Source organism: Eulemur rufifrons, chromosome 8, assembly GCF_041146395.1.
Source record: "Eulemur rufifrons isolate Redbay chromosome 8, OSU_ERuf_1, whole genome shotgun sequence".
NCBI classification, from domain to species: Eukaryota; Metazoa; Chordata; class Mammalia; order Primates; family Lemuridae; genus Eulemur; species Eulemur rufifrons.
The window spans coordinates 38,710,850-38,737,598 of record NC_090990.1 but is presented as its reverse complement, the minus strand read 5'-3'; the positions used below and the strand labels follow the sequence as shown (position 1 = coordinate 38,737,598).

Sequence of the window (26,749 nt, the reverse complement as noted above, 5' to 3'; positions counted from 1 at the left end):
CAAGAGCATTGTCAGATTCCTCCTTCTAATCTCCCAGCCTCCCTTGTAAGGCCCAGCACAGAAAGTGTTCAGAGAAAAATTGAATTTTACTCATGAGGGTATCAAGCACAGAGAAGAGATTTGTCCTCTGAAAGGTCACGTGGAGTGTCAGTGACTAAACCTCCCCCGCCACATACGCACACAGGTACTCTAAGCTCTCTCTACAACAAGTAACTTGTGGATCCTGGGCCACACTAGCTCCCTCTCGCTGTTTTCGAACAGGTTGTACTCTGACCATAATGTCTTCCCATCCTGTCTTACCTGGAAACTTTTAATCATCTTTGATGATTCAGCTCAGACATCACTCACTTCTTTCTCCCTAAAGCTGCAGGAAGAGCCACCATTGGGTCCACTGGCCATTTGTGTGCCTACCTTGCCCTCCATACGAGCCCCTGAGGGCAGGAGCTGTGTCTGATTTCCCTCTGTTTCTGGCAACCTACACAGGTCCTGGCACAGAATAGATACCACTGAGGACTGAACTCTGATCTTTTTCTTTGCCCCAAAAATTCCTTTCTAAGGGGGCCTGGTGAGTCACACCTACTAATGATTAAATCTCAGTAAACAGTTTTTTATGATGTGGTTTACTTCCCGACCTGATTCTGGAATAGCATCAAATGAAGGATAGAAGACCCTTATCTTAACTCATGCATTCCTTTCCTCTGATTCCTGGTCTTTTGGACAAAGCCTAACTCTTTCAGTCAATTGTTAACTAAAGAATCCCTAAACCCACCTATGATTTGTAAGCCCCCACTTTAAGATGTCCCACCTTTTTGGGCCAAACCAATGTATGCCTTCCATCTATTGATTTATGACTTTACCTGTAATTCCTGTCGTCCCGAAATGTATAAAACCAAACTGTAACCCAGCTACAGCGAGTCCACTTGCCCAAGGCTCCTTAGGCATGACTCCGGGCCATGGTCCTCAAATTTGGCTTGGAAAAAACCTCCTTAAATTATTTTACAGAGTTTGTCTTCTTTTCTGTTGACACCACTGAGTGTACAATAAGTGGACAAAGATGCTAGTTTTAGATTGCTGGAAATAAAAGACCACACACATACACACACACACACACAAATAAAGCAAGACCAGAACCAAAGTCTCTTAACTTCCAGCCTAGGATACTTCTGTGTGTGGCTCGCCCTGTCTTGCCATCCGATCATGTGCCCTTTGGCTGGTTCAGCCACAGATACCTAAGAGTGACCATTTCACTGTTGCCAAATCCAGCAGCAGGTGATGTCCCTGTCTGAAATGTCAGGATCTGCTTTCAGTAGCTACTGAGTCTCCACGATCCTTGCCTTGCACACCCAAGGCAAAACCTAAAGCCACTGCCAAAGTTAAGTGAGCTGGGAGAGAGGGGTGGCAGCCAGCATCCTACCCTAAGATTCCTCTGCGATCAGCTAATAATAAAAGTGTTAAAAACAAACAAATAATAATAGCTAACCCATAGCGCTTTCTGTTTGCCAACACTATTTTAAGTACTTGCATGGACTAAGTAATTTAATCCTCCCCCAAACCCTATGAGGTGGGTACTACTATTATCCCTGCTTACACAGATAAGAGAACCGAGGCACAGAGGCTAGCTTGCAAGTAAGTGGCAGGGACGGGATTTTAATCAAGTATTTGGCTCCAGAGTCCCTGCTCTTAATGACCATGTTATACTGAACAACATCCATCTGTAATTTTAAAAGTCTTTTAGCACTTTCATGTTTATGAAGAGAGTTCAAATCCATCACCTCCTCGAACACTTGGAATAACGCAGCAAGGGAACTATGGCTCAGGGAAATGAAGGGACGTTATCACACAGTGGCCAAGTCCACGCTCAGAGCCTGCGTTCAGTCTGATAACCATGCATTCATTTGTTCATTCACACTTTTATCCACCTGAGAAATGGAGTGATGGCTGGGCCCTGTGCACACCAGACTCCCTCTCATTCTGTTCCTGCCTAAGGGACTCACTCTGGGTGGGGGGCAGAGCTGCTAGAGAGGCAGGGATCATCCCCCTCTGGGCGCTACTCATCTCCCCAGGGGCTCCTAAATACACCTACTCTGGGGCAGGGAAACAAGTCAGAGTTCTCTGACTCCCCAGTGGGTGAGGGGCTCCTCTGAGCCTCCACAGGACCCCCAGGCTTCTACCTGATTGTCACCGGCCATTTTTCCCAGGACTCACGTCTAACTTCCTGTGGCCCACACAGGCAGGCAAAGTCGTGTAGCTGGGTCCACAGCAGGACATGGGTACCTTTGCTTGGGAAAGGCCTCACTTACCCTGCGAGGCTTCAAAGTCACTTTGACCACTCCCACTCCCACCTTTCACTGAAAAGAGACTCCAGAAGGGGATGATACGGAGACATTTATTGGATGTCTATGGGGCTGGTCCACGTGGGTCGGGTAGGGACAGGGGCCTCCTCAGGGCTGCCTGGAATGTCACTGGCAGTCACTGTGGCCATGAAGCAGTGGTGGAGGAGGCGTTTGGAGTCCGCAGCCTGCCCCTCATTGCTTTCCAGCCGTGGGCTCAAGAAGGGGTAACTCTGCCCAAGAGGCCTCCCTCCTGGCACCTCCACCGCGCTGCCCGTGTTCACGCCTTGGCAGTCAGGGGGCACGTCCTCCGGGCCTGGAAAAGCAAGCTGAGAGTGTAGGTCTTCCTCCTGCAGCTCCTTTTTCCCCACCAGGATCATACCCCAGGCAACTCCTCTGAGTGCCTACCTTGGGCAGTGCATTGTGCTCCAAGTCTTTTTTTAAATTATTATTTCTATAAATTTAAGGGCACAAATGCAACTTTGTTACATGGATATATCGCATAGTGGTAAAATCTGGGCTTTTAGTGTATTCATCACCCGAATAAAATGTACTTTGTACACATTAAGTAATTTCCCACCCCCTTTAGAGTCTTAGATGTGTCATTTGCTTAACAAATATTTATTAAGAATATGCATATTATGTCCAAGGCGCTGTCAATGTTTCTCATGAACTTACAGTTTAGTAGGGGAGACAGACAATAAATAACTGTTAGGAGACATGAAAACTTGACTTTCAGCATAACCCTATGAAGTAGGTACTATTAAAAATCCATCTTGTAGATGAGAACACAGGCTTAACACATGGGGCATTTTTAAAACATATATTGTTCTTTGCTTTAAGAACAGCTTCCATGATTCTCTTTGTTGACTGCTTTATCCTTTCTCTTCCTCTGATGTCTTAGCTTGAAAGGAAGCTCACTTGGCCTTATTATTCCTTACCTCCCATTCATGAGGTAACTTACTTGGTTCCTGCTGTAACGGACTTGGTTTCTGCCCCCACCCTACCTTAAAACTATGTCTCTACATCCCATGGTCACTTCTAAATCCTTATCTCCCTTGACTTGTCAGGAGCACTTGGCATAATTGAACATTCCTGTCTTTATGGATTAAAAAGTATATCAAGTGGCCAGGCATAGTGGCTCAAGCCTATAATTCTAGCACTTTAGGAGGCCGAGGTGGGAAGATTGCTTGAGGCCTGGAGTTTGAGACCAGCCTGAGCAAAAGAGAGACCCCATTTCTACAAAAAACACAAAAAATTAGCTAGGCATGGTGGTGGCATGTGCCTATAGTCCCAGCTACTTGGGAGGCTGAGTGAGGCAGGAGGATCCCTTAAGCACAGGAGTTTGAGGCTGCAGTGAGCTATGATGAGGCCACTGCACTCCAGCCTGGGCAACAGAGTGAGACCCTGTCTAAAAAAACAAAAACAAACAAACGAACAAAAAAGTAAAAAAAAAAAAAAAAAAAGTGTATCAAGTGTTGAAGCCAGAAATTCAAATCATCTCTCACAGTTTCTACCCAACCCCTTCACAAAGCCAAGCAATTCATCAGGTCCTGCCGATTCTACCCAATCACCATCTGCCATGCCTGTCCACCCATTTCTCTCCATCCTCAAGGCTACCACCTTAGGTCAGGCTTTCATCTTCCTCTGCTCAGACCACTGTAACAGCCTCCAGTTGGACCTCCACTCCATCCTTTACATTGTAGCCAGGGAGACCTTTCTAAGACCAAGTGAGTCCACGTACTGTTCTTTCTCAAAAGCCTTCAGTGTCTTTCCATTAGCTGTGATCCTTGAGGTAGTATCTCATTGTGGCTTTAATTTGCATTTCCTTAATGACTAATGAAGTTGAACATATCTGCATGTGCTTATTTGCCAACTGTATATCCTCTTCAATGAAGTGTCTGTTCAAGTCTTTTGCTCACTTTCTAATGGGATATTTGTTTTCTTAATGTTGAGTTTAGGGTGTTCTTTACATATTCTAGATAAAAATCCTTTGTCAGATATGTGAATATATTCCCCAGTTTGAGGATTGCTTTTTCATCTTCTTGACAGAGTCTTTTGCAGAATAAAATTTTTGAACTTTGAAAACCAATTTATCTTTTTTTAAAAAAATGTACTTTTTGTGTCTTGTCTAAGAATTCTTTCTTTCTTTCTTTTTTTTTTTTGAGACAGAGTCTCATTCTATTGCCCGGGCTAGAGTGCCGTGGCGTCAGCCTAGCTCACAGTAACCTCAAACTCCTGGGCTCAAGCAATCCTCCTGCCTCAGCCTCCCGAGTAGCTGGGACTACAGGCATGCGCCACCATGCCCGGCTAATTTTTCTATATATTTTTAGTTGTCCAGCTAATTTGTTTCTATTTTTTGTCTAAGAATTCTTTGCCTAACCCCAAGTCATGAAGATTTTCTCCTGTCTTCTTCTAAAAGTGTTATCATTTTATGGTTTACATTTAGATCTACTTTCAGTTAATTTTTGTATAAGGTATGAGATTTAGGTGAAGGTTTATTTATTTTTACCTATGGAAGTTTTTACCTAACACCATTTATTGAAAAGACTATTCTTCCCCGGTTGAATTGCTTTTGCACCTTTGTCAAAAATCTGTTGGACAAACTTATGATTGGATCTATTTCTGGACTGTATTTTGATCTATATGTCTTTCCCTCCACCAATACCACATTGTCCTGATTATTGTTTATTGTTGCTAAGTCTTATGTTTCCTCCAACGTCATACTTTTTCAATATTACTTTAGCTATTCTAGTTCCTTTGTCTTTCCATATAAATTTTAGAATTAGCTTGTCTATATATACAAAAAAGCTGTTGCAATTTTTTAAATCTTTACTATGTTAGGTCTTTCAATTCGTGAATGTAGTGTATCTCTCCATTTATTTAGGTCTTTGATTTCCTGCATCAACATTTTGTAGTTTTTTGTTTGTTTGTTTTGAGACAGGGTCTCACTCTGTCACCCAGGCTGGAGTGCAGTGGTACAATCATAGCTCACTGCAGCTTTGAATTCCTGGGCTTAAAGGATCCTCCAGCTTCAGCCTCCTGAATAGCTGGGACTATAGGTGTGCACCACCAAGTTTGGCTAATTTTTAAAAAAAAATTTTTGTAGAGATAGGATCTTGCTATATTGTCCAGGCTGGTCTCGAACCCCTGACCTCAAGTGATCGTCCCACCTTGGCCTCCCAGAATGCTAGGATTACCTTGGCCTGGCCAAGTTCTACTTTTTTTTTTGAAGCAACAACTGCCTCCCTATGGCTTCCCCCACTGGTCCCAGCTCTGTTCTCTGGCTCTTCACAAAACATCTGCTCCTCCTGCCCCAGAACAACCTTGCAGAGGTATGAGGCTCTAGGCTGTGAGCCCTGAGTCTCCTCTGTTCAAGGCTAAATATCCCCAGCTCTTCAGCTGATCCTCACATGACCGTGTTCCCAGGCCTGAGCTAGTTACCTACCTCTGATCATGTTCTGATTGGTCCCTCTTAAATTGTGGAGCTCTGAGCAGCTGGCAGCCAGGGCTCTGGGAATCCCTTGGGCTTCCAGGAGTTATAAGACCTTGGCTCAAGTCCTCATTCTGCTATTAAATCATTGTGCTACTTTGTGCCAACCCCTTCTCCTCTCTGGATCTCAGTTATCACTTCATAAAATGAGGTAGGAAGTTGGGCTCGTCTCATTTTTTTATTTCTTTTCCTTTGAACTCCAAGTTTTAAAGGATTCTGCCTATATAAACATAATAGAATGCATTTAGTAAGTACGATTTTTTTCCATTTTGTATTAATCAAAGAGCTCTGATCAGAGCTTGGAGAGATCCTATGTTAATTACCCCCCTTGAACTGACATAATTCAAGATCAAAGCAAAGAAACTTGGTCCCAGTAAAACCTCTGGAATATTGGTGATTGCTCAAGAATTCCCACTGCTGTATTTGGGGACCCTCAGGAACCCAAAGTTGGGAACCTACAGAGTAGGTGATAAAAAGTATGTCTGAGATGTGATGGCTGGTATGTTCTATCCAACTGAGAGTAAAGATGCACCATCACTTCTTTGCTTCCAGACCTTGTACTTCTGTTAATGTGACCTGAGATTCCACTTACCATTTTGGTAACCAAATCACACTTCTGGTTGATACTGAGCTTGTGGACCTACCATGTCTTTCTTTACATGACTCTTTTTCCCAGATCCTAGAGCTTCCCTCAATCCTGTATGCCAGGGCCTTTAATCCCACAATCCCAGCCTTCTGGGGAAACTAGTGGAATAGGCAGTAGCTCCACCTTTGACCTCACATACTCCTGACTCTTGCTTTGGCTAACATGTAATGGACGTTATTAAAGTCCCACAATGGTGCCTAAAGCCTGGGCTGGGGGATTCCTTCTTTGAAAAGCTGCTTTTTCTTTTTTTTTCCCAAGCCAAGAGGCACTTGGGAGAAGAAGCAGCCTTAAGACAAATATACCAAGTTCTATTTTGAAGTTATGATAAGAAGATTCACGTTTTATAAGCGGCTAAAATACACTGGTACAATAATCTTAATTGATTCTCCTAACAACTCTCTGTGGTAGGTATTATTATTCCATATAATAAATAACTGAGGCCAAGACAAAGTCAACATTGACGTAGCTACTAAGTATAGGATTCAGGATTCACTTTCCATTTTGCTTGATTCCAAAGCTTGTACTCTTTCCACAGAGCAAGCACACACCCAGTATAGGTTAGGGACTATGCCAGGTCCTGGGGATACAAAGGCATTATTTAAGATATGGTTCCTATCTCTGAGATATTAACAGTCTCTTTGAGATGACCATCATGTAAAAATATAAGTGCCTAATAATAATTAAAATAAGAGCTACTAATTGTTAAAAGCCTACTATGTGTTTGATACTAATTAGGTACCAGTAAGCATCATCTCTAGTTTTTACAACTTTCTTAGTAGGTATTATTGTACACATTTTAGAGTAAATCGAGGCCCACGGAAAAGTGAGGGACACACAATGAAAGCAGCAAAGCCAAGATTAGAGCCAAGTTCTCTGGCATCCCAGCCCAGGGCTGTGCCTTCCCACCTTTTTCCAAGGACCTTCATGGCCAGTCTCCCATTACCTGGGGTCCTCAACCCTGAACTTGGGACTAGCCTACAGAGACCAGTCCAGACGGGAGTTCTCAGGTTCTCTTCCTGCTCAGAGATGAGTCAAGACAAACTCACCCCTGACTGAGGCATATTTGGTTCATAGATGTTACCCCCACCAAGTGTGGTTAATTAAAAAGCAGTGGGATGTGGGGTGACGTGACTGAGCCCTGTGTGGAAGGTGAGGGGGATAATGGAAGCCACTCTGCAGTGTAGGGGCAGCTGCTGCAGGGAAAGGTCTCTGGCCTGGGAGGCAAAGGCTTGGCCACCAACTGGCTGGGTGACCTTGGGCACATAACTGCCCAAGGCCTCAGTTTTCCTATATGTAGAGTGAGAACATCAGACTTAGTTTCCAGGAGCCCTTTGAGTTCTGGTGGATGAGAATGGCTGATTAATGACCTCTCCACCAACACCTTTCAAGGGAGGATAAGAATTAAATTCTATTTTTTTTCTGAATTTTTGTTATCTTGTTAAATTTACATAGGTTGGAATATTCTCGCTACACTCACCTCACTCGCCTCATCTGCAAAATAGAGTTGATAACAACCACCTGGCAGAGTAGTTGAGCAGGTTAAAGGGGACAATGTATTTGAAGTCCTTAGCACGGTACCCAGCGCAACAGTAGGAACTCAGTCACCCCTCTGATGACTAGTTTGACGATTAGCTAGTTGCTCATAAAGTGCCAGAATAAGAAAGTTATGATCTCCGCTGCATCCCGAGTTTGGGGGATGGGATGGGTATGTGGGCAATGGGACAGAGTACAGACGAGCTGGGCAGGGGAAGGAGGCTGTTTGAGAAACTGCTTGTCCATTTACACTCTGCTCTTGCCAAGGCACTCCCCACCCCATCCTGGCCCCCACACTCAGAGATGAACCCACGGGACAGTACAATGACCATAGGCTTTACAGCCTGAGAGATCTGGGTTGACATCTCAGCAACACATGCTCACTAGCTGTGTGGACTTAGTTCATTTCCCCTGGCTGAGACTTGGTTGCCCTGCTGTAAAAATGGGGGCAATGGTCTGTCTGTGTGTCCTGCTGAAAAGCAAGACAGCAAACAGAAATGAAAGTCTGTCAAAGATGAAGCTCAGATGAATGTAACATTGTGGGGCTGTGAACTGTGTCGGATGCAGAAGGAGGGACAGGAAGCTCCTAGGCTGATGCTTTGGGTGCAGAGGGAAGGAGAGGACAACACTTAACAAAGAAGAAAGGGAGGAGCTAAGAGCTGAGTTTGAACAAAAGGCAAAGAGAACATAAAGCTGTCATGTAGTAAAAGGCCAGGAAACGCATTTTTTCATCTTAAAAATAAGAAGCAAAAAGCAAGAGACAAACTGTCTCAAACCCCGGTGACTGACTAATCCAGCTGATGGCTGAGAAGTGAAAAGTGGGAGAGTGGTTTCCATTCACAGGATGAAGGGGTGAACTGTAGCGCCCTTGAGCCAGAGAAGCTGGGGCTTTGGGTAGATAAGGGATGTAGGGCGCAAGCCTGAATGTCCCCCAGTCCTGATCTGGCAAGATGGAAAGAGCAGGACTTTGGAGGCAGAAAGACACATGTTTGAATTCCACCTCCACATTTACAAGCTATGACCCTTTGGACAAGTCATCTAGCCTCTCTGAGAACTGGTTTTCACATCTGTAAAATGGGTGATAATGAGACCTACCCACCAGGGTAGGAAAGATTAGATGAGATGGCGTAGGTAAAGTTTCAAACAGCGTCTGGCACATAATAGGGACTTTCCTTTCACAGAAACAGAGATAAGGAAAGGAAAGAGGGTGGAGGTAGAGTTGGCTCTGTCACTCACTCATCAGGTGACTTTGAGTTTCAGTTCCCTCATGCATAAAATGGAAATAGTAATAAAATCTATACCCTGCCCAGTTACTGTGAAGAGCAAATGAGGTGGTACATTTAGAGCTAGTTCATTCCTTTTAACTACTGTATCATATTTCATTATTACATTAAACCACAGCTTATTTATGCATTCCTCTACTGATGGACATTTAGTTTGTTTCTAATATGACAGATTATCATGATATTTATCTTTATAAGTCCTATCCTAATGCAATGATTTCTCTAAGGCAGATAATTAGAAGTGGAATTATTGAGTTGTAGGGTATATACATTTTTAGTTTAAATAGATATTGCCAAATTACACTACAAAGTGGTTGCACCAATTTATGCTCTTACCAGCAGTATATGAGAGTATTCATTTTCCTCTCAACCTTCTCACTATTAATATGATCCATTTTTGGATTTTTGCCAATATAATCATTTTTTAAAAGGTATATCATTCTTAAAACCCATTCTCCTGATTATTAGTAAGGTTGAGCATCTTTTCATTTGTATTTCTTTTTTTGTGGATTACATTTCTCTCTTTCTCTCTCTGTCTCTCTTTTTTTTAATAGAGACAGAGTTTTGCTCTGTCACCCAGGCTGCAATGCAATGATGCAATCATAGCTCACTGCAACCTCGAACTCCTGGGCTCAAGTGATCTTCCCACCTCAGCCTCCCAAGTAGCTGGGACTACAGATGTGAGCCACCACACCCAGATAATTTTTGTGTATATATATATATGTGTGTGTGTGTGTGTGTGTGTATATATGTTTTGTTTTTTTTTTTAGAGGTGGAGTCTTGCCATGTTGCCCAGGCTGGTCTCGAACTCCTGGCCTCAAGCAATCATCCATCTCAGCCATATTTTTCTCATTTTTTAAAGGTATATTTATACATTATGGATACTAATCAATCCTGTCTTATTTCATATACAAGTGATTCTCATTAGTCACAGAATTATTCACATTATTGTTATTATTCTATAAAGTCACCACAAACACTGAATTAGCAAATACTAAATCATTGCTCCTAGGGAAAATACAAGGTTAGGTTCCTGTGAGCCTCTAGTCACAACATTTTTGCCAAAATCACTATGTAACTTTGTTTTTTGTGTGTTTCTGTTTAAAGACCCTTTATTTAATACACATTATTGATATATTAACATTGCACTCATGGCCAACAGCACTGTAACTCATGCCTGACCAAAATTCATCTAACATGCACACTTTATCTGCAAGGCCTTCATGTGCTTAGGAACACTAACACAGCACGTCAGCACTATGCTTGGAGGCCATTTTAAACAGCGAAATCACCAACAAAAATCACAAAAAAATGCAAAAACTATGGCACTAAATAGACTGTGAAAAGGACACCTGCTTACAGTATAAGAGCTGAAACAAGGAGGCAGAGTGTCACCTTGTTCAACATCATCTGGGAACAGGGGCAACTCAAATTTTTGGCCCCTTGTGCATCCTCATATCTGCAGACGACCTTGGAAGTGCCTTGAGTATTGATTTTAAGGGTGCAAATAAATTTAGCAAGTGGACAAATCTGCAAATGTGGAATCCTGGAATCATGAGGATTGACACTGCGTGTATGTTGATATTTAATATAACATATTAAATATATTTCTGGACTCTATTCTAGGTTTTTCAACCTTATTTTTTTTTTTTTTTTCAGTTTTTCAACATGGTTTACAGTTTTTCAACCTTAGTACTCTATTTTCTATTCTAGGGTTTCTCAACCTGGTTGACTACTACATTGTTGTGGGGTGCTGTCCTCTGTATTGTAAGATGTTTCACAGCATCCCTGGCTTCTACCAATAGATATCAGTAGTACCCCTCCCGAATTGTGAGACCCAAAAATGTCTCTAGACCTTGCCAAATGTCCTTGGGGAGCAAATTTGCACTCGGTTTAAAACCACTGTTTGCCCAATTCTGTCAATTCCTGAGCCAATATCATACTGACACATTCTTATATCTTTATATATATATATATATATATTTTTTATTTTTTACTTTTTGTTTTAGAGACAGGGTCTGCTATGTTGCCCAGGTTGAAGAGCAGTGGCTATTCACAGGCCTGATGATAGCACACTACAGCCTGGAACTCCTGGGCTCAAGTGATCCTCCTGACTCAGCCTCCCAAGTAGGTGGAACTACAGGTATGCTCCACCTTGCTGGCATTAATTCTGACATCTTTTTAAAAATGTCTTATCACCTGATGGGGCAAGTCTCTCTTCTTCTTTGTTTCCCAAAATTCTTTTGTTCACTCTTGAGCCTGTATGCTTCTAGATTAATTTTAGAATTCATTTGACAAATTCCATGAAACATTTTGTTGGGATTTTTTTTTTTTTTTTTTTGAGACAGGGTCTCACTTTGTCGCCTGGACTAGAGTGCAGTGGCCCAATTATAGCGCACTGCAACCTCAAGCTCCTAGGCTCAAGTGATCCTCCTGCTTCAGCCTCCTGAGTAGCTGGGACTATAGGCATGCGCCATCGTGCCTGGCTAATTTTGGTATTTTTTGTAGAGATGCAGTCTTGCTTTGTTGCCCAGGCTAGTCATGAACTCCTGGCCTCAAGCAGTCCTCCCTTTTCAGCCTCCCAAAGTGCTAGGATTACAGGCGTGAGCCACTGCACCTGGCCAGGATTTTTAATTATAGATTAATTTGGGAAGAACTGACATTTCTATGACGTTGAGCCTTCCTATCCACACCAATGTCATATCTCACCATATAGTCAGGTTCTTTTATGTCTTTCATTAACCTTCATTATTTTCCTCTATAAAAGCTGAAGGCTGGGCTGTCTCTGGTCTCCTCCAGGCCGAGACTATGTTCAGACTATGTTCCCTGGCTGCTGCCTCCCAGGTCTTTCTGACTCTAAGGGAAGCCAGATGAATCCTCCTACCCTCAAAACTCACCCCTCCTGCTTTTCACTGCTCAGCCGCAGCAGAATTGCTCATAGTCATTGGGATCTGAGAAGGGTTCTTATGTTGTTGCTTGTTGCATTTTTATTGCTAAATAAGAAATTAATCTTTTACAAATGATAGCATCCAGCCCTCTCTTTCTCTGAGACTTAGCTCATTTTGCCCCCTCTGTCTCCCTGATGTCTACCACTCTTGCTTCTCCTGCTTAGCTAAAATTCCTCCCTTATCCTGCCTGGCCTTATTCCCAATGGTGGCCCAGCATGAATGACCTTGTCACTGTGCAGGGCTCACTCACTCAGTCCTGCCCACACACCTTTACCTTTATTTGCCCTATGCTGGGGTACTTTATCTCGTCTATTTGGCCTGATCAACTTCCTTACTAATTCAACACTAATTCAAGTCTCCTCCCCTTTTTGAAACCCTCTTTACATTTGGTGTTAATTTTGTGCGTAAATATACACTTGCACAGACCCAGCGTGACAGGCAGAAGAGAGTGTGACTTGAGGCAGACAGACATGAGCTGAATTTCAGCCTGCTATTTTTTATCAGTTATGACACCTTGAGCAAGTTACCAAACCTCTCTCAGGCTTGATTTTCTCATCTGTAATTGGAGATAATGATATCCATTTTGAGTGTTGTCTACCAAACTATAGTGAAAGATTTTTTGCCAATAGAGACTTGTATCTTTCACAGTACCTTGCAGGAGGTTGTAAAAATGTGTGCAATAAAGACTTTTGAAAAAGCAATACTTTTTTTTTTTTTGGCTGTTAGAGACCCTCTCAATGGCATATGCTAATGAAGGAATGAGTAGACTAGAATACCAAATTACTGAAACAAAACAAAACAACTAGCCAGGTGCAGTGGCTTATGCCTGTAATCCTAGCACTTTGGGAGGCCAAGGTGGGAGGATTGCTTGAGGCCAGGAGTTTGAGACCAGCCTGGGCAACATAGTGAGACCCTGTCTCTACAAAAAATAGAAAAATTAGCCAGACATGGTGGCATATGCTTGTAGCCCCAGCTACTTGGGAGGCCAAGGCAGGAAGATCACTTGAACCCAGGAGTTTGAGGTTGCAGTGAGCTATGATGATGCCATTGCACTCTAGACTGGGCAACAGAACGAGACCCTGTCCCCACTCTCCCCAACCCCCCACCAAAAAAACCCCAACTATATTTGGTTTCTGAATAAATTGTGAGTTTGGGTAGCAGAAGTTTTGTTTTTTTGTTTTGTTTTGGTTTTTGAGACAGAGTCTCACTCTGTTGCCCGGACTAGAGTGCCATGGCGTCAGCCTAGCTCACAGCAACCTCAAACTCCTGGGCTCAAGTGATCCTCCTGCTCCAGGGCCCAACTAGCTGGGACTACAGGCGCTCACAACCACACCCGGATAATTTTTTTCCTATTTTTAGTAGAGACGGGGTCTCGCTCTTGTTCAGGTTGGTCTCAAACTTCTGAGCTCAAGCAATCCTCCTGCCTTGGCCTTCCAGAGTGGTAGGATTACAGGTGTGAGCCACCGTGCTGGGCCCAGAAATTTTTTCTTATTAATTCTATTTTGTCTGAGGTAATAGTAAAATCAGTTTGCATTCCCTAAGGCTAGAATTAAAACATTGTTTTAGAAAATCCACAACATGGATTCACTCTGTGTGACAAATGGAGTGCGGACTATATTAAATCACCCTGATAAACACTGAGCACATGAAGGGTTTGGGATGGAAATGTTCAGATCATGAACCTCTTGAGAATGTGCTGCTGCTTTTGAATATTACAGGAACACTCACGAGGCAAATGTTCCGAATAGCATTTGTAAATTTCTCCCCTCTGAGAAGGTGCTAGCCTGCTGCATACAAGGAAATCATGTGGCCTCTTTCTTACCTGTTGTCTGTAAGCGTAGGCCTGGGTCCAACTTTGTGTGGGGCTTTGAGCTGATGAACAGGTAACAAAGCACACAGGCGGTGACAATGAAGGCCAGAAGGACCACGGCTGCTATGGACAGGCCCACAAGAGCACCAACACTGGGGAGAGAAGACCACACGGGAGCGAAGTGTCAGGAAGGGACTTGAGAGGCAGATGTTATGGAAGTGTCATAGGTGTTGCAGGAATCAGCTTCGGGTTTTGTGCTGTCCCTACCTGTCTTAAACAGGCTTTCTGTGCCTAAGCATGAGAAAGAGCATCAACTACATGCCAAGTACTCGCCACACATATAAAGTGACACAGCTTAATGCCACCATGTAGTTGGGACTCAGTATGTGTTCACTTTCTTCTCCTCTCCTTCCCTCCCTGCTTTCTGCAACCTGTTCCCACCCCAGGGAGCTAGAGATGGCCTTAAAGACCCCCACCCTCACCCTGCTGTTTCTTAGAAATCAAGACACATAGTAGGCCTTACTGAAAAACCAGCTGTCCTTCCAGCCTCAGGTCATTTCTGACCCAACCTCCACCCTGCTTCTGACCATGATAGTGTCAACCCCACGTCTAAAATACCACGCCACTGCTGGTCCCTCACCCTCCAACCTCACTGCTTCTGCCCCAAATCCGGCCTTGATCAGCTGGTCTGAAGGAAAACAGTTTCTTTTTTCCTCACACACCCCAATCCACACAACACTTCTGACACCAGGTGTGTGGGGGGTTTTCCACACACACCAAGCAATTCTCTAGCAGATACTAGATGGGTGTCCCATAATTTAACTCAATTCTGACACTATCTGCTTGGAGATAGTGTCAGATCCCACAGGTCGAGGGCTCAGTCCCACAAGACTGTCCCCTATTTCTGCAGTCCCCAACCCCCGGGATGTGGCCGGGTACCAGTCCGTGGCCTGTTAGGAAATGGGCCATGCATCACTGCCTGAGCTCCTCACCCCACCCACTCCCACCCCCTGGTCCGTGGAAAAATTGTCTTCCATGAAACCAGTCCTTGATGCCAAAAAGGTTGGGGACAGCTGCCTTACTTCAGATGCCAATCACAAGTAGTAGGTGTCACCCATACTTCTGACCCACCTGCTATAAAAAGATGTGCCCATGATCCCTTCCTTGGGTTTGATTAATTTGCTATTACAGCTCACAGAACTCAGGGAAACACGTATGTTTACTAGTTTATCATAAAAGGATATTACAAAGGGTACAGATGAATGCCCAGATGGGAGAGATACATAGAGAAAGGAATGGGGGAAGGGCACAGAGCTTTCTCGTCCACTCAGAGCACACAACCCTCCAGGGACCCCCGCATGTTCAGCAATCCAGAAGCTCTCCAAACTCTGTCCCTTAGGGGCTTTATTGGAGGCTTCATTACAAAGGCATGATTGATTACATCATTGGCCATTGGTGATCAATTCAACCTTCATCCCCTCTCCCCTCCCCAGAGCTTGGGAGGTGGGGATGTGAGTTCCAACCCACTAATCACATAGTTTGTTCCCCTGGCAACCAGCCCCCATCCTGAGGCTCTCCAGGAGCCCACCGTGAGTCACATCATTAGAACAAAGGTGCTCCTTTCTCCCAGCAAATTACAAAGAATTTAGGAGCTCTGTGTCAGGAACCAGGGGTCAAAGAAAAAATACTAGAACAAAAGATTCCCTTAGCACCCCTATCTGTCAGAGTTTTAGGAACACTGACTCAGGAGTTGGGGGCAGAGACCAAATATATATTTCTTATTATAACACAATATCGTATCTGATTTCCAGAAAACTGCCTCCTGGCTCATTTGAGGGCCACTGTCTTTCCTATTTCACATGATCCCTCCCCATCGTCTCCCCTCATTGGAATTTTACCTATCCTTGAAGGCCCATCTCAAACATCCTGTCCTCAGTAATGCTTTCCTTGGTCATCCTTCTCTCACCTCCCTTCTCCCCACGGCAGACTAACCTGCCCAGGACACTTTACTCAGGGCCATTAGCACTTCCCACTTGGTCAGGCAGCCAGGTGGGTAGGGAAAGAGCAAAGGGCTTTGGAACCAAACCAACCTAGCTTAGGACCCAACTCTGAAACTGACTCACTGTGAGATGTTGATGAATTTACTTAACCTTTTGTGTCTCAGCTTCCTTGTCTGAAAAATGAGAATGATCAAAACATGGCACCTTGCAGGTGGTGGTAAGGATGGATGACACAGAAATATTCTTGGTGCATATTCCTCATGTGTCCCCTGAAGGCAGTCAGACCATGTTTAATCAGCTTTATCCTCCCCTCATACAGGCATATTGTAGGGAGTTGGTAAATATTATTGAGTACCTACTATGTGTTGGGCACCATGGGATGCTCCCAATAGGAAGGGGTAGGTCAGCACCAGGCTTTGTGTCTCTGCCTACCACTCCTTCTCCAGCTTTCCTGCCCATCCCCTTCCCTGACACTAGCCCTAGACTCCTGCCCTTGCTACTTCCGCAGGATTTCGCTCCCAGCAAGCTGGTGACTAATTTCCACTAAACAAAAGCACTTTGGAGCTTTGAAGAGCCGGCCTTCTCGTGGCTCTTATGTCCCGTAAATTACGGGACATTCCTGCAATGGAATAGTATAGAGTATATAAAGAGTTTATTAATGATATAGATGTTTTCAAATAATATTTAAGATCATGGATAAATTTTTGTGAGATAATATTAAGTGAACAGAGCAGGACACTGCTAAATACATAGCATAACCCCAACTTAACTAAATACCTATAAATGTATACAGAACTATACAGACATAAGGTTGGATAGAAATACACCAAAATGCTAACAGGCTGTGTCTGGGTGTAGTGCAGGCTGTGGATGTCTTGTCAGGGCCCCCTTGGTCTTATTGTGGAATATTCTGGCCAGAATTTCAACTGCCAGCAGTGGTATCTCTTTGCCTGAGGGCTTTCTTGGGCCCACAACAGGCTCTGTCTGCACATTGGGCAGGTCAGAAGTACAGGATAATTAATGCCTCCTTCCCCCACCAGCCCACAACCAGTGACCAACAGAAACTGATATGTAAATACCCACCAGCAGATGGGGTGATCCTAAGGCGTTCATTCTACACTGGCTGGCTGAGGCTTCAGTTACCCTTGGTGTGACTTGCTTGGTAACACCCATGTTGGCTTCTTCCCTTCTCAGTCTCACTTCCCCACCCTCTACCACTGTCTTCAGGCATCACTTTCACATAAACTGCTTGCCATCAAATCCTTGTCTCAGAGTCTTCTGGGGAACCCAAACTAAGACACTAGGCTACCCATGATTTCTGCCTTTTTGTGTTTCTCCTGTCCTTTTTACATTTTCCACATTGAGTACGTAGTATCTTTTAGTTCTTGTAATTACTTTAATTAAACATTGCTTTCTCAATTGAGATATACTTACTGTTATCTGGGAGACTTGTGCTTAGATTGGGACCCCACACTGTATTTGGGACATCTGTGGGCACCTGGATGGAAAAGGGTCTCTAAAGGGGCCCTTTGGGGATTGGGTGAGAGAGCTGGGGGGATATGTCCGAGATCGGAGGTCAGTCAAGGAGCAGGCACTGTCTCTGCTGATCTGTCTGGGGACAGAGCTGGGAAAAATAGGGTAGGCTTCAAGGAAGGAAAATCTGTGCTTAGCATAAGATGAACTTTAAATGATCAGAGTTGATTCATGGTGAATGTATTGCCTCGAGAATATGGTGAGTTCCCCATCATGGGAGAAGTTTGTGCAGGACACATGGATGAGTACACTTTTCTATAAAGATAGAGATGCCTACCCTGGGTGGGAAATTTGATTAGGGAACCTCTTTTCTTCTAGGATTTCACTGTTCTGACTCAAAGATAAAATACCCACTGTGACCCCTAAGAAAGAATTGGAGGGACAGCCTAATAAACAAGGGCTTGCGAGTCAGGTAGTCCTAAGTTCAAATCCTGCTTCTGCCACATTTAAGCTGAAAAAATCACCTTACCTCTCTGATCTTCATTATCTTCATTTGTAAAGGTTCCTATCTCATCGGGTGGCCATAAGGATGAAATGAGATGGTATGTTCAATGCCTGACCACCAACTCTGCCCTCCAGCAAAGCTCACATCCTGGTAAAAACCAGAACTAGTGATGGAGGGTGTTTGGCACGTGGACCAGATGGTGTGAGAGCACCAGCTGTTTCTCCACAGGGTGTCTTCACTTCCTGAGTCAGTTTCAAAGACAGCAATTCTTCTTGAGCACTGCCTCTCCAAGGAAACAGTGCTTACCTGGAGATTTTTATGTTTGTAAGAACTGATTTTCATGAAAAGGGCCAAATGGAATTTAGAGCAAAACGAGGTCTCCACCCTGCAATGTTGGGGCTCTGTTAGGAGTATACCGGATGAGTTGTTTCACGGTTCACAGCGTGCTGATCACCTAGACATCCTGAGGACCCTTGGTTCCCCTCTGCCACCTTGCAATTATCTGTGATGTTTATGAACCATGTTATGTCCAAGCCCAGGAAATTACCCTAGAACCTCTCAGCTGCTCTTGGGGTCACAGAATGGATCATGACAACATGAGATGTGACCTCAGAGATCACCCTATCTGACCCTTCACTAAAGCATTGTCTGAGCCACTTAAAGCACTCCACATCAGAGGGTTTCCAGGGCAACAGAAGGGACCACAAGACGTGTGTCGGGAAGGCGGGGGAGTAGTGGAAGAGGAAAGGGGTCCTGGCTGGGTGCTGAGGAGATTACTCATCTCTGTGTCCCCAAGGGCCATCACAGTGCCCAGAAGACAGTAGAGGGTTAGTGAATGTTTTTCAAATGATCTGAGTAGATCAGGTTATAAGAGAGCCAGGCTAGATTTAGGCAGTCATAGAGCAGATTAAGCCCAGGCTTGGGGCCAGACAGGCCTGAGTTTTCATCCCAGCTCTGCTACTTCCTATCACTGGGGCATTCCCAGAGAGTAACTTAACCTCTCTCAGGTTTTCTCATCTATAAAATGGAGAGAAGATGCGCCAGGGTTGTGAATGTGTGAAAGTATATAACCCTTAGATCATCCTAAGTAAAGCTCTTTAAATCTCACTCTGCTATGGTATTGCTAGATCTTGGACAATTCACTTTCATACTCTGAGCTTCACTTCCCACACCTGTGAACCAAGAAAAGAATTTTACTGAGCACCTACTATTTGCACAGGTCACTTTCATGTATATTATTTCACTTATTCCTTATAACAATTCCATGAGACAGGTATTACTATTGCCATGTTAAAGTTGAAAAAAGAGACTAGGAGATTCAATACGTTTTTCAATCCACATAGATAACAAGTGACAGAACTAACGTTTGGACCAGGTTCTGATGAGCCCCAAAGCTCCACACTGTCTCTGTACTTCAAAGAGAGGGCAGCGCCACCTTATTTCAGTGCTAACTACTCAGTGAACCTTCAACAAATAACTCCATTGTTTTACTTTAGGTGCATGTTGTATCTCTCTATTTTTCTTTTTCTTTTCTTTTCTTTCTTTTTTTTTTTTGAGACAGAATCTCACTCTGTTTCAAGCTAGAGTGCCATCGCGTCAGCCTAGCTCACGGCAACCTCAAACTCCTTCACTCAAGCAATCCTCCTGCCTCAGCCTCCTGAGTAGCTGGGACTGACTACAGGCACGCACCACCACACCTGGCTAATTTTTCTATTTTTAGTAGAGACGGGGTTTTGTTTCTGCTCAGGCTGGTCTTGAACTCCTGAGCTCAAGCAATTCTCCTGCCTCAGCCTCCCAGAGTGCTAGGATTATAGGCATGAGCTGCTGTGCCCAGCCTATGTTGTATCTCTCTAAATGGACTGTGAGCTCCTTAGGGGAAGGGGATAATTGATTTTTGTGTCCCAGTGCCTGGCAAAGTGCCTGGCACAAAGCAAAAGCTATAATGAATGAATGAATATATGGACGAAGAGAAACTAAATTAATATGATTCCCTAGGTTATAGATAGCAGCCAAATGTGCAGGATCTGATAACCTGGCCATCTGAAAATCTTTTGGAATTGTAGCTTGAGCAGCCTAGAAAAAGCAATAATATTTGTAATTATTATTGACATATATTGATTTCACCTCTGTTATTTCATTTGGTCCTTGCCATTGCCTTAGTCAGAAACCAGGGCAATAATTGGGCATCCTCCCCATTTGACAGATGAAAAAACAGAGGTTCAGAGAGATTTTAGTGGCATACAATGCTGTCCTTTCCCACACAAAGGGCATGCAGCCTCCACTCATATACCTCAGGAGACAGCAAAATTACTACTCAGATGTCCTTCTCCACTTACGCTGATGTCTGTTTCCCAGAGCAGGCTAAGGATCAGATCCCATACTCTGGGGGAAGCCTTTGGAGGCCCAGGGGGATTGAGACCTGTTTCCCTCTCAGCCCAACACTTAGGTTCCAGGAATGTCCGAGCTTGCCTAACTGACCCCGTCCCTGAACAAATGGGGAAACTGAGGTCCTATGGGCGGAGAGTCATCCAAACTACACTTCTATTAATATTGCCCAAGCTGGCTTCTGCTGTGGTAGTATGCCATTATCTCATGATGAACTTGGAGGCGGCTCTGACTTCCAGATCTGCCTTAGCTTGGGGGTGGGCTACATCCCCAGCACTCACCACAGGGCTTGGGAGACACTAAGTGCTTAGTAGAGAGTGGCTGAAAGAATGACTAAATACGAAAGGGAAGGAAAGGGTTGAGGTTGGGCTGAGGCTGGGGTTAGGGTGCAGCACCAGGAGAGGATTAAGGTTTGGGGTTGAGGTTTGCATGTAGGTCTAGAAGAGCTGCAGTCAGGATGTGAGAGCAGAGCCGACGTGGGATTGCAGGCAGGACTGAGGAGGAGGCTGGGACTGGTGATAGAATAAGGACTGGAATCAGTATTGCCTGGATAGCGGGGAAGTCAGGGATGGGGGCGTTATTGATAGTGGGAAGGGGACCCTGGTGGGCACTTGGATGAGGACTGGGGTGGAGAATGTTTGAAGATGGAAATTTGCTGTTGGGGGAGGGTTGGTATGTGATTTGGGGTTAGGCTGAAAGTGGGGGTGGAATGAAGTTCGGAGCGGTGATAGAGTGAGGGTTGTTCTGGGGTAGAGGGTGGTGAGGTTCAAGCACGGATCTAAATAATGGTTGGGGTCAGGATGAGGGCATCGAGCTGAGAAGGGATTTCAGGGGAGGTTGGGTTGGTGACAGGGTTAGAGTAAAGGTCAGTATTGGGCATGAGGGGGTAGGGGCCGGATGGGGGGGATCGGTGCCGATGTTTAGGTGGGCACTTGGATGAGGGTTGAGGCTTAGCCTCAGCCTGGGCTGAGGGTGGGGCGAGGGGGCTAAGAGTGGAGTGGGGTTCAAGGTAGGGTTAGGGCCAGGGCCGGTACCTGAGCCACCACATGTAGCTGTGCTCGTAGGGGAAGAAGCTGTGCGGGTCGTCGCAGCAGTACTTGTGGTCGCGGAAGCCGCAGCAGAAGACGGCGGCCGCCTCGCCCCCCGGCCGCGGGCAGCTGAAGCCGCGCACCTCCTCCTGCTCGGCGCTCACGTAGCTCGTGCAGGCGCCGCTCATCGCGCCCCGCGCCCGGCCGCGGCCACCTCGGGCCCCCGGACGGCTGCGAGAGGAGGGCCAGGGAGCGAGGGGCTGACCGAGGCGGAACCGCGCCCGAGAAAAGCAGAGACAGAGAAGTAGAGGGGCGAGGGACAGAGACAGAGGAGGACACAGCGCGAGGCGCGAGGCGCAGCGGCTAAGACCTAGAGCCCCTGAGGACCGAGTGGCGACCAGGTGCGCGGGACCGCGGCGGGAGGGGAGGCCGGGAGGCACAGGAGCGTGAGGAGGAGGGCGGAGGGCGGTGGGAGTGGAGAGCGGCGGGAAATGGGGCGGGAGCCGCCCGGCGGGCCGACTGCGGGAGCTGCCCTGGGGAGCCGCGTGCGCGCCCGTCCTGCCCGCGCCCCCCACCCGCCCCGCTGCCTTCCCGGTTTATGCACGAGGGCGCTGCGTGCTCAGAGAGACAAGGCAAGGCCCGGGTGGCGGGGCGGGAATTCGAGGCCGTGAGCGAGGGCTCCTCACCTGCTCCGAGCACCCTCCTGGTGCTAGGCACGTGCTGGACGCTTGGACTCTCTGGGCAGTTCCTGGTTCCAGACAAGCGACCAGCCAGCGACCACGCAGTAGGGTCAATACAGGGATGATTAACACACTCCTTCACTTAAGCTTCACTATAACCCAGAAGATCAGGGATTTGCAAACCCATTTTATAGATGAGAGCTGGGGACCAGAGAGAAGTCATTTCCCGGGGCCCCTAAGCCCATGGGATTTTAACCCGGGTCTGTCTAGTTGGAAGCCCTTGCTTCACAGCACTTTTCCAGTGCACTTTTAAATGTCCTTGTAAGGTTTCTGGATGGTCAGCTCCATAGAAAGAAAGATGAGCAGAGTTGAAAGGGTTAAGCAATGAGCTTTTATTTGAGCGCTCCCAGGTGAGGGTAACAGGGTCCCAAGGGAGGTTCCCGGTCCCAGGAGAAACCAGGGACTCTAGAAGTCGCGCCGCCTGGGATTGAGGCAAGCGTATTTATATGCCGTGAGGGGCATAAGCGGAGGGGGCTTGTTTTTTAGGTGCTTGTTTAAGTGGATTATCAAGTTCTCAGTAAGCAGGATGTCCCTGGGGCTGCAACAGGATGTCTCCAGGATCGGGTAGACAGCGTGGGGGCTGGGTGTGCTGCCAGTGCCACAGGATGTGGCTGGGGCTTGGTGGGGCCAGGTGCTTGTTGAAGCGAAAAAGTGGAGCTGACTCACTGCTTAGGGCAGAGGGGTTGTAGCAGGGGACGGGGCTACACGGTCCCCCCACCAACCTTACAATCCTCATTTTCTGGCTACTTGCTGTCCCTTCGTTTCCCTGAATTACCTCCTGCGCTGATAATGTTCACACCCCCCAGTTCATACTCTGGGCCACTGGCCTAGGACAACGGGGAGAGTGTGGGTGTGAATTGTCCCAGATGGTAGCTTCCTTCCCTCTACCTACAAAGCCAGAAGACTTGTCCATTTTGAGAAATTATTTCCAGATCATAAGGGCTGTGTTGTCACTAGGATTAGAGAACCACAGTCTGAAGGAGCTCTCAGAGCCTTGGTTTCCCCAATGTACTCTGAGAGGACAGACAAGTGCTCTCTAAGGGTTTCATATACAGCTCTTTCAAGGCCTTAGCTGTCAGTGGGTGGAGTAGGAAGGGGTCAATGTCATGCCTTGGGCGCCCCCCACCCCTTGCTTCAGGTGTGTGGGAAATGGATCCTGGGTCCAATCAGGGTCTGCCCTTGAGAAACACACAGTATGATGGAGGAGTCAGACTGACACAGTCACAGGACAGGGCAGTAAAAGGGAAATGCAGGAACCATGGACGCAGAGGTACCATCTGAAGGAGCAGGGAAGGGTTTTGAGGGGGTAGTGTCCTAAAGGGTCGCTGTGAGGTCAAATATGAAAACTGGAGGGAATTGTTATATTATGCCCCAGAAAATTCCTCCCCTGAGGTGTGGAGCTCTGCAAACAGAGAGCTGGAAGGCCTACTTTAATGAAGATACACTTTGGCCCTATTTATCAGATGGAAGGTAAAAGGGGAGGAATCCTCTCGGAAGGACAGAGGCTCCTGGAGGCCTGGAGTTCAGCTGGGAGGAAGGAAACACTCTGTCCTGGCTTTTGGCAAAACCGGGAAGCCTCTGACAATTTCGAAAACCCTCTCCCAGCCAACAATTAGTTCCTCCCAACAGCTCTGTGGAGTGAACCAAGCAGGGATGATTATGCCCCTGAGAGAAATAACAAGCCCAGTGTCACACAGCGATCCATGGCCCAGGTAGGACTGCTACCCATGTCTGTCTAGCCTTTGGCAATCTGATCATCCCTATTCAGAATAATGTTTTTAACTGCAAAAAAAAAAAATAAATTATTTAGGATTACAGAGGATATCAGTTATATTGAATTATGATTTAGTTCTACTTTTTAAAAAGTGTCAAAATTTAGAGATGGGTCTATTAACTACTATAATTTTCAGATGGTGAATGAAAATAAGCAGTATTTCAGTATGTCTCTAATGCAGGAATAAGGCAATATGAAAATATCTGTGATTTCTGTTGGTGACAAAGTCACAGGTACTACTACTACTGTGGGTTTTTGTTTCTTTTTGCCTATCTGCATAATGAAAGAAAATGCTAGATTTCAGTTAGAGGTTAGTGATAACAAGGATGTATTTTTCCCATCTAAGTTCATGGACCCTCTGCATTCTATCTGTGGACTCCTTGGCCTCTGTGGACCTATGTAAAAATCCTCTAGTTTCCGTGGTCTAGCTCCTACTTTAAGGCCTTTTCCTTCATTATGTTCTCCTGCAGACATTTATTGCTGACCTATTATGGGCCAGGAAATTTCCCATCCTGTATGTCATGTAGTCTTGAAAACTTCCTCTGAGGTGGGTGTTAGTCTTCCCATTTTGCAGGTAAGATAACTGAGACTCAGGGAGGTTAAATAGTTCACCCCAAACCACACAGCCAGTAACTGGTCAGAGTCCTGTACCACCGGCTTCTCCCTCTTGAACTGAGGTCTTGGGGCCAGAGTGCCCAACACCAGAAGGGAAAGAAAGTATAGGAGGGAAGGGTGGGCAGGGAGAACACTGGAAACTAGAAATTATGCTCTGAGCTTTTCATTATCTCCTTTAATTTTCACAACAATCTTGTGTAGTACTACTCTCCCCATTAAGAAGAATTAAGAACAACAAATGCATATTCATTATAAAACAACAAATTAGGCTGGGCACGGTGGCTCACACCTGTAGGATCACTTGAAGCCAGGAGTTTGAGACCAGCCTGAGCAAGAGCGAGACCCAGTCTACAAAAAATAGAAAAATTAGCCAGACGTGGTAGTGCCTGTCTGTTGTCCTAGGTACTTGGAAAGTTGAAGCAGGAGGATCGCTTGAGCCCTAGGAGGAGTTTGAGGTTGCTGTGAGCTGTGATGACCCTGCACTCTAGCTGGGTCAAAAAAACAAAAACAAAACAAAACAAACAAAAAACCCCGAACAAATTAGAAAATACAGATAAACCAAAAGAAAAAATAAAAATCAGCTGGGCATAATGTGATGGCTCACACCTATAATCCCAGTACTTTGGGAGACCAAGGCTGGAGGATTGCTTGACACCAGGGGTTTGAGACCAGCCTGGGCAAACATAGTGAGATTCCCGTCTCTACTAAAAAATTAGCAGGGTGTAGTGGTACTTGGCCTGTAGTCCTGCCTACTTGGGAGGCTGAGATGGGAGGATTGCCTGAGCCCAGAGAAAGACTCTGTTTCTAAAAAAAAATAAAGAGAAACAGATAAAAACCACTCATAATTTCACCAAACAGAAATATCTCTATTAGTATGAAGTCTTGGTATGAAGTCTTCCAGGTACATATATACATGCAATTATGCACCCACTTTATGGATAGGAAAACTGAGACCCAGAGAGGTTAAGAAACTTGCCTAAGGATATACAGGTAAGAAGTTGCAGTCACTTGCTATGTGAATGTAGGCTGGTTACTTTACCTCTCTGTATATACGGCAGTGAGATGGAGGAGTGTAAAGTCTGGCACTGGGCAAGCCTTAACAGGAAGCCCCTTTTGCGGCAGCTCTCAAAACAATGCCTTCTAGACCTCTGCAGCTTTTTTTCTGGGAGCTGTGTCCCCCCAGAGAGGGTCAGAAAGAAATGTCCCTTTGTCCCTTTGCTATGATCAGCCATGCAGCCCGGTAACTGCATCAATGGAGGTGACAACTTGAGGGCAACCTGTGGCTCCAGTAGCTGATTCTGCTCAATGTCACACAGAGATCTATGGTCTAGGCAGGACTAGTATCCAGACTTGGCTGCTTGTGTGGTCCACAGTGGGTCCCTGGCCTCTGGCCTGGGCAGAACGCCAGCAGCGCCCCCCTCCTTTGCCTCCTGCCCCCAGCTGTGCCTGTGTGACTATGTGGATGCCACCACTGATCAGCCCGCCCTTCACCCCCAAACCCCAGCCAGGCTCAAGTACCAGCTTGCAAAGAAAGGACAAGGCAGGCATCAAGTCTCTCTGAGTGCCAGCTCAGGAAGGGTGCTTTCCCTTCTCTTGCAGAGTGAAGCTCTTTGCGTCCCGCTCTGAGAGAAGTGACCTAGCCTCAGTGGAACGTCAAATCTAGGGACAAATCAGGATGGTGGCCCAGATCGGATTCCAGCTAGGCTGTTCTCCACTCTGTGGCCACCCTTTCCTTCTAGGTTTTCTGTTGGTTTGCTGTCTGTTTTGCTTGTAAATCTTTAAGACACACAAAATGACATAAAGAATAATATTAATACAAGGACCATCCACGTATCCTCCACTCAGTTTAAGAAATAAAAAAATTGATCAATCTGGTTTGAAATCACCTGTGTACTCCTACCTATTCCCCGAAGGGGTAACTGCTCTCTCAAATTTGGTATTTATCATTCCCATGTTCTTATTTATGCTCACATATATATAGATCTTTGAGCAATGTATGGAATTGCTTTGCAGGTGATTAAATTTTAAGTAAATAGCATCATACTGTATGTTGTCTTCTGGAACTTGCTTTTTCATTCAGTCTTCTGTTTGTGAGTTTTGTCTATATTGATGTGTATGCTCTACCTGGTTCATTTATTTTTGCTGCTATATAATTTTCCAGTTAGTGAATATATGATTTATTTTCC

The 26,749-nt window shown here is 45.5% G+C and overlaps 1 protein-coding gene across 1 annotated transcript; it reads right to left on the bottom strand.

Moving 5' to 3' along the window:
- Positions 1-2,372: 2,372 nt before the first annotated feature.
- Positions 2,373-21,783, bottom strand: SHISAL2A (shisa like 2A). The gene is made up of 3 exons (XM_069479998.1): positions 21,441-21,783; positions 14,056-14,195; positions 2,373-2,646 (listed from the first exon to the last, which is right to left on the bottom strand). The coding sequence occupies exons 1-3, from the start codon at positions 21,620-21,622 to the stop codon at positions 2,387-2,389; spliced, it is 582 nt and encodes a 193-aa protein (XP_069336099.1). The 5' UTR covers positions 21,623-21,783; the 3' UTR covers positions 2,373-2,386.
- Between the last annotated feature and the right edge of the window lie 4,966 nt (positions 21,784-26,749).

What these genes read in the sequence shown, in the direction of transcription:
- SHISAL2A (XM_069479998.1), bottom strand. Translation starts at nt 21,622, where the DNA reads ATGAGCGGCGCCTGCACGAGCTACGTGAGCGCCGAGCAGGAGGAGGTG. An exon ending in AGCTACATGTGGTGGCTCAG is followed by an intron (nt 14,196 to 21,440) that starts GTACCGGCCCTG and finishes TTCTCTCCCCAG; the next exon opens with TGTTGGTGCTCTTGTGGGCC. An exon ending in CCTACGCTTACAGACAACAG is followed by an intron (nt 2,647 to 14,055) that starts GTAAGAAAGAGG and finishes TTGCTTTTCCAG; the next exon opens with GCCCGGAGGACGTGCCCCCT.